The sequence below is a fragment of the Macrobrachium nipponense genome, chromosome 6, assembly GCF_015104395.2.
Source record: "Macrobrachium nipponense isolate FS-2020 chromosome 6, ASM1510439v2, whole genome shotgun sequence".
NCBI classification, from domain to species: domain Eukaryota; kingdom Metazoa; phylum Arthropoda; class Malacostraca; order Decapoda; family Palaemonidae; genus Macrobrachium; species Macrobrachium nipponense.
Window position 1 is genome coordinate 61,451,822 of NC_061108.1, and position 12,646 is coordinate 61,464,467.

Here is a 12,646-nt window from a genome sequence, read left to right on the forward strand (position 1 = left end):
TAAGCAAGCAGAAAAGAAAGAGAAAAGTGATGCAGAGTTAGAGCTTAGACGCATTGAAGCAGAAGAGAATTTGATTAAGCTAAAAATGCTTGCTGAAAGAGAGAGAATGCAAGCTGAAAGAGAAAGAATAGACGGAAAAACAAGAAAGAAGAGAAAGAGAAGAAGAAAAAGCAGCAGAAGAGGAAAGCGAAAGAATAAAAGAGGAAAGAGAAATCGCAAGACATGAAAGGGAAATGGAATTAATAAAAGCTAGATCCACATTACCTGTAACACCGTCTAACCCTAACCAAGGTAATCAAGACCCTGTATTTGATGTAGTGAGAGTACAGAAGTTAATCCCTAAGTTTACTGAAGAAGCTCCAGATGAGTTTTTTGATCACTTTGAGAAAGTGGCTTCAGGTATGGGATGGCCAGAGGATAAATGGTCAGTTTTGCTACAAAGTGTCTTGATTGGTAAAGGGAGAAGTGCTTATCTAGCCTTAACAGGCTGATCAGTGTAAAGACTACAAGGTACTTAAACACAGTGTGCTACAAGTTTACCAGATGACCCCAGAGTACTACAATGAGAGATTCAGAAATTTAAGAAAAGATGAAAAGGGAACCTTCTTAGATTATGCTTACAAAGTGAGAAGGTGTTTCAAACGTTGGGTAGAAGCTGCTAAAGTTAAAACTTTTGATGAGTTAGAAGAGTTACTTGTTCTTGAACAGTATCTTAAGGGAATTCCTGAACATATAAGAGCTTATTTAAGAGAGAGAGAAGTGAAGAAACTTGACAAAGCTGCTACACTTAGTGAAGATTACAATATCAGTAGCAAACGTAATTACAATGTCAAGTACCAGAGTCAACACGCCCAGGTTTTAAGTCTTATCCAAATAACAGGAACAAATTTAATGGGAAACCTTCAAGTGATACTACTAAGAGTACACAAGGTAATACAGCTCAGCAAATAATGTGAAATCCTCATCCAGTTTTTCAAGACAGTTACAGAAACCTAATGTTGTCTGTTTCAAGTGTGGAAGAGTAGGACACTACAGTCAAGAGTGTTACCGAATCAACAGCAGGTCAAAACCAGTTAGTCAAGTTGTGAAACAAACTACGAAGAGCAGTGTGGGAAAGAATCAGACTCCAGAGAAGAATGAAACTAAACAAGCTGAATGTTTAGCAACCAGTGGAAATGTTACCTCAAGCAGTGAGTGGTTAAGCAGTGTGGAGCTTTTAAGCCATATATCTATGAGGGTATGCTGTCAACTCAAGAAGGAAGTATGCAGGTACCAGTCAAGATATTACGTGATACAGGGAGTAACCATAGTGTGGTAGTACGTGTTCTCACCCTCAGTTGGAGAAGAGTCTCACAGGAGATTCAGTTATTTTGAATGGGTATAGGAGGAGAGGAAGTAACTCCTATATGCCGCTTACACCTGTCATGTGAATTGGTGACAGGGAATGTTGATTTTGCTGTAAAGGACTCACTAGCTGTGAAAGGTATACATGTTCTGTTGGGGAATGAAGTGTTGGTGTGCCTTTTATTCCTTGTCCTGTAGTGACAGACAAACCATTGAGGATTAGTCCTACAGAAGAGTGGAGAAGAATAACCCCCACCTGTTTCCTAGTTGTGTAAACTACCAGAAGTATGAAGAGGACTACGACTGTAAGTGAAGAAACTGAGGATTTACACACCCAAGAAGGATCAAGTGAAGGATCTTTGTGCTTAGAAGAATTATTCCAGGGAAGTGAAGTTTCCCATAGTGCTGACCAAGAAGAGATTTCCTAAGAAGATGAAGAAGACGACAACGAAGAAGAAGAACCTGATGTTCCTGAAGAGACTCCGAGTAGTCAAAGTGTTGCTGAAGACAGTAGTGAAACTACAGTAGCTGAGTTAGCAGATATTGAGAATTCAACCTTTGAAGTTGGTCAAGTGAAGAGAGAAGCTGATGGACTTGCAGAAGAAGGATGCATCGTTAACTGATTTGTTTCTTCAGAGTTGTTGATCGAGAAGAGATGCAACAAAACTCCTACCTGTTACTATCTGAAGGAAGGTTTGCTGATGAGGAAGTATAGACCTACAGATATACCAGGAGATGCTGAATGGGGCGAATATCATCAAATTTTGATTCCATATCCATTGAGAAAGCAAGTGATTGCAGTAGCCTCATGATCTGGACATATGGGAATCAGGAAGACTGTGGAGAAGATCATGAAATATTTTTTCTGGCCTGGACTTCACGAGACGTTAGCAGGTTTTGTCGTGAGTGTCATACCTGCCAGATAGCTGGAAAACCGAATGAAACCATCAAGAAAGCCCCCCTACAACCTATAGAAGTTAGAGGAGAACCCTTTAGCAAAGTGATTATAGATATGGTTGGACCATTGCCGAAGACAAAGAAAGGAAATGAGTATTTATTGACATTAATGTGTCCAGTGACAAGGTATCCAGAAGCAATCCCTGTTAGAAACATATCTGCCAAGATAGTTGCTGAAAAACTTGTGGAGTTTTTTCTCAAAGTTTTGGTATACCAGAAATTGTACAAAGTGACAGAGGAACAAACTTTACTTCAAAGTTGTTCCAGGATGTGATGAATTTGTTAGGGGTGAAACAACAGTTATCAACCGCTTATCATCCAGAAACTCAAGGTGCCTTGGAAAGGTTCCACCAGACATTGAAAAGTATGCTGACAAAGTATTGTTCTGAGTCAGGAAGAGAATGGGATGTTGGTTTACCATTAATGTTGTTTGAAGTTAGGAATGCTTATCAAGAAAGTATGGGATGTTCACCTAATGAGATGATTTTTGGAAGAGAAGTGAGAGGACCATTGAAGATTCTTGCAGAAAATTGGGAAGAAAATCAAGAGGAAAGCCAAGCAGAGTATGTGAAGAACTTAAGGAAGAGGTGAAAGAGATTAGAAAATTCTCTTTAGAAAACTTGAAAATGAGTCAAGAGAAAATGAAAAGGAGATTTGATGCTAAGACTAAGCTAAGAAGTTTTAGTGTTGGTCAACAAGTGTTAGTGTTCTTACCTGTCAAGAGATTTCCCCTCACTAATAAATTTCAAGGTCCTTACAAGATAATCAGAAGTTAAGTGATAGAACTTATGTGATTGAAAACACCAGAAAGAAGAAAAAGACAAAGGAAGATACATGTGAACCTCTTGAAACCTTATTTCTCAGAAACTAAAACTGAAAACTGTGTCAGTAACCCAAACAACTTTATCTACAGAAGACGATGATGGCTACGAATTGGGAGCTGCAAGCAAGATGAATAATTCTTCAATTTTGGAAAATTTGGAGGATAAACTGAAACATCTGAGTGTTGAACAAGGTGAAGACTTAAGTGACGTAATTAGAAGTTTTCCAGAAATTTTTTCAGATGTGCCTAGACGTACTGATCTGACCAAGCATGAAATCAAGATTCAAGAAGATGGAAAACCTTTCAAGCAAAGAGCCTATCGCTTATCACCGTATCATCGAGATGTTTTGAAGAAGGAAGTTGAATATTTGCTGCGACATGGATTAGCAGAACCAGTTCAAGTCACTTCAGTTCTCCATGTGTGTTGGTGAAGAAACCAGATGTCATTTGGATGGTTTTGGATGTGTACTGATTATAGGAAGCTGAATTCTATCAGTGTGGCTGATAATTATCCTTTGCCTCTTATAGATCAGTTACTTGATAATATTGGGCAAGCCAAGTTGTTTCCAAGATAGACTTGTTGAAAGGATATTATCAAATTCCCTTAGATGAGAATGCGAAGCTGCTGTCAGCTTTTATTACTCCTTTTGGGATATATCAGTATACTGTTCTGCCGTTTGGTCTGATGAATGCACCCGCAACATTTCAACGAGTGATGATCAACTGCTAGGATCAATAGAAGGAGTAGGTGTATACCTAGATGACATCGTGATTTACTCTACAAACGTGGGAAGAACATCTGAAGATTCTGAAGAAAGTTTTCAAGAAACTACAAGAAGCAGGATTAACAATCAACTTAGAGAAGAGTGAGTTTGGAAAGGCAACTGTACAGTATCTTGGGTTTGAAGTTTGGGAAAGGCCTTCTTGCTCCAGTAAATGCTAATGTAGAAGGTATCCGTAAGGCTACCCCACCTACTACCAGGAAAACAGCTACAGATTTTTGATTTTGGGGCTGGCTGGTTTCTATCGTCGTTTTTGCCCAAAATTTCTCAGCCGTAGTAGCTCCCCTGACAGACTTGACTAGTCCCAAAGCTAAGTTTATTTGGACTCCAGAGTGTCAAGAATCCTTTGAGAAGGTAATAAAAGCCATTTTTTAACTTCAAGACCAGTACTTCAAGCTCCAGACTTCGACAAGAAATTTGTGATACAAGTTGATGCGTCAGACTGTGGTGTTGGAGCTGTTCTACTTCAAGAAGATGAAAATAATATCTACCATCCTGTATGCTTCATGTCACAAAATTGAAAAAACATCAGAAAGTATATTCGACAATTGAGAAGGAAACTTTAGCCTTAATCACCGCATTGAAAAAATTTGAAGTGTATGTGAATAGACCTAGGAATGAAGAATTGTAGTGGTTTTCTGATCACAATCCACTGTCATTTATCCAGAAAATGAAAAACCATAATCAAAGACTGACCAGGTGGTCTTTGTGCCTGCAACAGTATAACTTAAGAGTGCAGCACATTAGTGGCAAAAACAATGTAGTTGCTTATTATTTATCTCGTTGCGAATCGTTGGATTCAAACACCGTGATAAAAATCTTCTGGGGGGAGGTATATTATATATTGCTACTTTCAAAATGCATGTTTTCCCCTCTTTGAAATGTCTTGTAGATTGTGTAACATTTTTTTCAGATTCCTAGATAGCTTAGAATAGGATGTTTTAAAATGTGTGTTCAGATTTCGCATTAACGTCTTGTAAAAGAAAATATATATAACGTAAAGAGAGAGATCCTTGTCTTTTCAAAGCTGCAAATGTTTAACTTTTATGTCAGTCACTGTTTGAAATTAGAGTCTGCGAGATCCGTTTGCGTCCTGCTCTGTCAGACGCGTTTGATAATGAGCTCGACTCTTTTTACGTGGTCATCAAAAACATGTCAATCTTAATTATCGTTTTACCCTCCGTTTCAATCGGGTACGTATCTGTTGAGCAGTCTTGTCTTGTACGTGTATGTATTTGCCGAGTACCACGTGCATGTTACTCATTTATTTTCTTTATGTAAGATTGCGTCAGATTTCAGAAACTTTCGAGAAGCTTTCGTACCCAGAACGTATTTGTCATCTGCCTAGCCAATTTCCGCAAGGAAGAGTTTTCATTCGATCTTAAGACCTCGAGGCAGTTAGATTCTCTCTCTCTCTCTCGCTCACTCTCTCTCTCACTCGACATCGAGATTAAATTAACGTAACGTAAATTTGGTCACTCATATTGTGAGAATTGTATATTTGATATTTCTTAGAATTTATTTATTTATTTAATTTCTTTTGTGGAATCTGAACAAACATTTCGTAACGGCGCCTTGTTTTTTGTGAAAGTGTAATTACAAGAGAAGAAAAGAAGTTGGTATACCAAAAAAGGTAAAGTGTGTTATATTTTTATTAGTTGCAACTAATAATTGTTAGGAACAGTGAATAACTAATAATGGATAGGGAGTGTGTTTAATTAATAATTGATAGGAACTGTGTCTGTTAAGAAGGTTTGGTAAAAACTGTTGGTTACAGTGTTATGAAAAAGATTTACACTTTTACACATTGCTGATATTTTTGTGTTTGTGTCTGTTCCATTGTTTGTGCACATTTATTCATTTTCTTATTGAAAGTGTGTCTTTTTGTTTTATATTTTCATTTGCATTCACCATTTAATTGACTTAGTTATTTTCATTGCTTTATCATTGCACATTTAATTAAATTAACACTTGTGAATTTATTTGCATTTACTTAGAATTCTTTTCAAATTTTATTGTGTTTAGCACTTGTGAATTAATTTCAAATTTTCAATTATTGCCTAACACTTTTGAATTTTGATTGAATTAATTTTCTTGAATTTTATGATAAATTATTTGATTTAATTTTACTTAATTTGATTCAAGAATTAATTAAACTTTACTTTGTTTTCAAGTAACAGTAATTTTCCTGATATTGTGAATTTCACTTATAATTTTGAATTTAATAATAAATTTTTGTATTTAAAATTTTTATAAGTGTTTTCTTTATCTTACACCAGTATAAATATGTATAATTATGATTATATTCATGTTAGGTAGAAACATAGAAGTGGTAATTGATTTGCTTTCCTTCAATTTAATTGAAGTGACTTAGAACCAGGGAAGTACTTAGACTTCTGAAATCAGGGAAATACTTAGAGTTTTGAAAGTTGTTGATGGAGTGATGCCCTGTTTGATTAATTTAATTACTTACAAGATTACCTCACACCTGTTTTGATGAACTTAGTCTGATTTTCTGCAATACTGGTAAGTGTTAAGGGATCACTGTTGCCTTTAGTGTATTCAGTCGTTTAAACGTGTTATGAGGGTTCAGGTGTTTGGCTTTTGGTGAGGTAATAATTGATGCAAGGTAACCAGATACTTGGCACTTCGTAACAATATATATATATATATATATATATATATATATATATATATATATATAATATATATATATATATGTGTGTGTGTGTGTGTGTATATATATATATATATATATATATATATACCTATATAATATACATACTAAATATACATACTTATTTTTGGTATAAAAAGGCAAAACGAAGGGACACTCATCATATTCAATATCTGTTTGTTGACAGGTACCGTTTCATCAATATCATATGGTTCTGCTGTCACTGGCTGGCAATGAGCAACAGTTGTTGTAACCCGTTCATCTACGCCATATATAATGTAAGTAGAATGCACTTGACCTTCAGCACACTGCACGCTTTATCATTGACCTTTTAATAATCAGGAGGCATTTAAATAACGTGTAAGGAACAAGAATATTGTTTGAAGCAGAGACTCATTTGAGACCTTTGCTGTGCTTTGTATTAATCCTTTTCGGTTAGAACTGATCAGAATTACTGTTATGTGAACTCAGTTTTAGTTCCTATATCATGAAAACAAATAACTCACTTGAGTGTCTTGCAACCATACATACTTTGGCAGAAGGCGGAGATCTTTAAATGATCGTTTGTCCTTGTTTGATCTGCAAAGATTTTACGTTTGGTAGCATTTTCTAGAAGCATAAGTACGGCCATTATTAATAAGTATCAATGCAATATAACTGCTACTAAATGCCTGTAGTAAAATGTCATAAATACTTGAGCGTATATAAGCATGTCAAGTTACAATCATCTAAGAATGTTGAATGTGTGAACATACTGCAGAAATTTCATTAGAACAAGCAAATGTGTAGTGGCTGCTTAACTCATGCCCGGCATTATTGACATTTACAAATAAAGACTCGCACATTTAGGTATATTCGGTATTTCAGGGTCAAGAGATCTTGTATGTTCAATAATGACCAAATTAGGATTGTGTTCTTGCTATTGATTTTTGGGGGGGGGGGGGGGTTTTTTTCAAGAACAACACAAAACTAATATACAAAATGACTGATCTCGAAAACCACGCACGCTCTGAAGGAAAATATTTAGGCTAATCACAACATCATAATTATTAGGCTAAATAAAATTACAATGTTCATGATTTCTTTAGACTATACTCTCAACAGACTGACCAATTAAAGGAAAAAGTTCAAATTTTCCAGAATGTGAAGAGGAAAATTGCACTTCAAGATACCGTCCATTCAGGGGAAGTCATTTGATCATTTTCTTTATTCCCTAAAGGAGAAATTCAAGCGAGAATTCAGACACAGATTCCGGTGCTTCTTCAAGACGCGGACGTCTTCGGACACGAGCGACTTCGATCGATCCAGGTATCAATTATCTCTCAGGTAAGATAAAGATAAAGATGGCCCATTCCCTCTAATACTACTATTGCTACCACTACTAAGCTTCAGAGTAAACGCCAGAGATCTTGCACTTCCTTGCATTCGCCATTCTCGTAGCTTAGTACTGTATATCTCATATCACGCCGTTCCTCCTGTGACAGAAGTTATAGACACGCGCGAGCGCACGCGCAAACACACTCACACACACACACACACACACATATATATATATATGTATACATATGTGTATATATATAATATATATATATATATATATACATACATATATATTATAGGCATAATATTATTGTCCAAATGTACGCTTATCATTAGCAATATAAGTATTAATACTGATCCCTTTGTTGCCAATTTAAATCAAAACCAAGTAACAAGACCTTATCCTTAAAGCAAGACGAAAAAAAAAACTGTATAAGATTTTATTTTTTCGCCCCTGAAGATATTTATTATGAAGGAATCCAAAACTAGATTAACACACATATTATGTTGATTTTTTTTCATTTATTCCTGGTGAAAACAATAAATGGAGCTGTCATCTTCCTTAAGAGCTAACCGCCGAGAGAAACAAGCAGACATTTCTGCATCAGGTGTTATGACTATTTTCATTAAGACCTCCGCAAAATGAGGCATTAATTCTCTGAAGTAAAAAGCAGTTTCATTTTCATGACAACATTTGTGAAACCACAGAGTAATGAGCAAAGGAGTGTTTATATACATTTTCTTCTGTGTTTTTTCTGATGATTATCTTCATGTAAGGCTTTATGCTTTCTAGTCTCTTCATTCTCTTGGGCGAACGTTTCTCTTGACCGTTCACATATTCTTATTTTTCTTGTTGTTCTTTTATCATCAACTCATGTCTTCGTTACGTTTCGTGAGTCTACTGCCGTCAAGTACATTTGCAGTATTCAGATTCTAGATAGATGGATACGATGCCTCTCTAATATATATATATATATATATATATATATATATATATATATATATATATATATATATATATATATATATATGTATGTATGTGTAATATATATATATATATATATATATATATATATATATATATATATATATATATATATATATTGCAAACATACTTTATATTGTTTAGTTTTTATCAGTCACCTGACTGTGCCCTTTTAATTTTCCTTTATTTTTTTTTTTTTTTTCTTTTCTCTTATGAGACATATAAAGTGAAATTCAGTCAAAGAAGAAGGGGGACAGAAATTGACCAGCCCTGTGTTCATGTAGAATATAATATGTAATATATGGGGTAGGGGGGTTGGGAGTTGATAAGTTTCATCAACTTTGCTCAACATATACTTACAAAAGAAAGAGCAAGAGATATTATCAACCCATTTGGTATCTAATAGTTAATGCGCCATTTGTAGACTCAAACATATGTTACAATATTCAGAATCCCACTAATAAGCTTGATAACAAAAATCAAGGAAAAATGATTGACACTGGGTTAGACTATAAAGGGAGCAAAACTCAAAACCCCAATGTATTGTATGCTCTATTTGCCAAAGAATTGCTTAAAGAAAGATTATGATGAATGTAAGAGAAAGCAATCCTATTTTTGTGATCAATGTTTTGAAGAGCCACCTCTTTGTATCAGTCCATGCTTTGAGGCATCATACCTATCAAGTGCACTAAAAGCGGTGCCAATGTAGAAAATAATTGATGAATTATTGGGTAAAGGAATGTTGGTGAAATTATCTTCATTTCACGATACATTGACCTTAAGTTCAGTACTTAGTTTGTGTTCCTTCACTTTTACTCTCAGATATATTCACTTCTAAAGGGTGGCAACCTTGCACAACTTGGAGTTTCAAGCAGCCCGCTGTTCCTTGTTGCCAGTTTGTTATTACTTTTGAGTCCATATATGCTCTACCTGTTGTTACAACCTGCTCATCACTTGCCATTATCTATACTGCAGTACAATGTTGCATAAATTAACTTTTATGTACATCAAGCATGGATGTGAAGGGGTTTAAAAAAATAAATGTCTATACTGTGAAAATATCTTACATTAGCCTCTATTGCTAAATAATATTAATGATAATTTCAATCTGCGATATCAATTGTCTTACTTGCTGCAGACTTATAGTAAAAGGACAAGTAGGAGGGTTAATATGAGCGAGAATACTAGAAAAAATTATATTGTAAGAAAAATAAACCTATTTTCAACACTATTACAATAACTGTCTGTTCTTAATTATATAAGCAGCTTCCTAAGCACATGGATGCTAGTAGGTGACACATACACGAGTCATAGTAAAAAAAAAAAAAAAAAAAAAAACTATAATCTTAAGATCACAGAAATAATAAGTGAGAAATGCATTCGCAATTCTAGCAAATATAAAGGTAGTTTTGACAGCGGGTGAAGAAATTGTGATAATAAACAGTATTCATCTAATATTTATCCTAGTCATCCCATACCCAGGAAGCATCACAGAATACATTACTATAATGTCTGTAAATAATTATATAAGCAGCTTCTTATGCACGTGGCATGGATGCTAGTGGGTGACACATACACGAGTCTTAATAAATAAAATAAAAAACTATAATCTGAAGATCACAGAAATGATAAGTGAGAAGTGCCTATGCACTTCTAGCAAATATAAAGATGGTTGTCACATTGGATGAAGAAATAGTGAAAAGAATGATACTATCTTTCAGAAGACCAACTCTGGAGTATGCAGCAGTGGTATGGAGTTCTCATTCAAAAAGAAGCATAAATATAGAACTAAAAAAAAGTACAAAGGGTAGTTACAAGATGGGAACCACAGCTCAGAAGTTTGAGCTGTGAAGATACATTAGCAGAGATAGGACAAAAGGCTTAACATTTCACTAATGATCATGTTTTGCTGAACCTAAGCGTTCACATACTGTGATTATAATTTTATTTGCAAATAAAATGAGAAATTGCATTTATAAACGTGACAGTTGTTTCGAAAGACGCTGCCACTTTTCCTGTTACCTTTGTCAGGCGATATGCAGGTGGGCCAAGCCTATTAAATCATGAAGTTTAAAGGAATTGTCTCTTAAGCTACCCTTTAGATAAGCCCCACCGCCCTATCTAGCTTAGAACTCTAGCGCCAAAAAGAATGACTTCTTGCTTTAGGTTGCCGAGAACAATAGTCAGTATGAAAATTAATTCATTCCTACAGAAAGCACGCTGTGAAACGGGCAAATGCAGTTAAGCATTCCGAAAACTTACAAACAGGCGGTGCTGCAAAGAATATCTGTTAATGATCTAAGATCATCTAACGACGGAGATTCTTCGTAACGTACATTTTGTATGGGATCATATTATTACAATTCCTGTGATAATTAATGTAAATAAATTATTTCTCTCCCAATGATGAGTTTATGTGCAACAATCTTATTAAAAGTAAAAATTGTTACACGCATTAAATTAATGAGTTATAACACGGTCCAGACCGTGAGTTATAATAAATCTTTATTTGCTCTAATATATTTTCATATCCGTCTGTCATATTTTTTAGAAGAAAATGTCATAAGAAATAATGAATGGTGATGCCAGATTTTTTTTTAACTTTAAATGCAAAATATTTTCAAATAAAATGCTATGTAATATATGCAAAACTTAAAAGGTATAAATTATAAAGGGAATATTAAAGCCTTAAAAGAGAGAATAAGGCAGAATACTCTGTGGTATTAAAGACAAAATAGACTACGAAAAAGGAAATGAAATTGAAGTAAATCATAACTTGATGAATGAAAATGAGGGGGAAACCTAAAATGAAGAGCAATGAAATGCAAAATATTACAAACTTGTTTAGGAAATGGATAGTAAGGCAGACGGAAAATTTAATTATATGGAAATGTCATAAGACAAACTACATACTGAATGGTAATTACCGACTTTTATTACTTTTAATGAAAAAGATCATCAAATAAACATGTAATATAATAAGCAAAATTTAAGGGTATAAGTAATAAAAAATATAACAATAAATAGTCTCAAAATTAATAACCAAATAGAATGGGGATCGAGTTTACTTATTAGGATTTATACGGTCACTTTTCAATAAGTACTGTCTCAAATATTGCCTCCCTGGGAGATGGCTGAGTACTTAAGAAGGGGACGATTTAAAGGTTAAGAGAGAACTGGCAACAAGGTTTTTCTCAAGAAGGTAAACAATCTGTCAGTTGGGATCTGTCGAACTATAGCATACTATATAAGCCTACATCGATACTGTAGCATCTTTAGGGTAAAATAGATCTAATCTAATTGAAAACAAAATATATCAAACAAAACTAATAGGGTTAATTAGTTTGGAAGTCCATGGAACCACGCCCCCCGATTTTGTTTGTTTTACTATTAGGAACGCCAAGCCGACTGGTGGACGGTATTATGAGCTTTTGGTGGTAGTATGACGACGTTTTGGTGGCTGTATTATGGTAATGGAGTTTAGCGGTGGCGGAGTTGGTGCATCCCCAAATAGATTGAGGATGGTCTCCGAAGTAGAGGACAATATCATACAGCTAAAAGTTATGTGTAACCTTCAAAACGTGTTATCAACTCACCTGCATGACACTTGAAAAATTCTCTGGTGTCTGGGAGCACGTGCAGTTCTGTTAATGCAGAAGCTGACTGGTTGTGATTGTGATCCTCACTGATTGTTACAAAGCAGAGATGTGCTTCAGTTTTTGGGTCTTTGCACACTGTAATAACAGTGTTTAACTTTA

General features: G+C 34.9%; 1 protein-coding gene and 1 long non-coding RNA gene across 2 annotated transcripts in view; one reads left to right on the forward strand and one right to left on the reverse strand.

Annotated features, from left to right (window-relative positions):
- The window catches only part of LOC135216075 (uncharacterized), a 200,872-nt gene that overhangs the window by 36,141 nt on the left and 152,085 nt on the right, over positions 1–12,646 (reverse strand). The gene's annotated exons all lie outside the window — the stretch shown is intronic.
- LOC135216127 (tachykinin-like peptides receptor 99D) overlaps positions 1–12,646 on the forward strand; it is a 56,209-nt gene that overhangs the window by 29,372 nt on the left and 14,191 nt on the right. The window contains exons 5-6 of the mRNA XM_064251191.1: positions 6,771–6,861; positions 7,803–7,909. Of these exons, the coding sequence (XP_064107261.1) occupies positions 6,771–6,861; positions 7,803–7,909 (198 nt within the window). The remainder of the gene's footprint in view (positions 1–6,770; positions 6,862–7,802; positions 7,910–12,646) is intronic.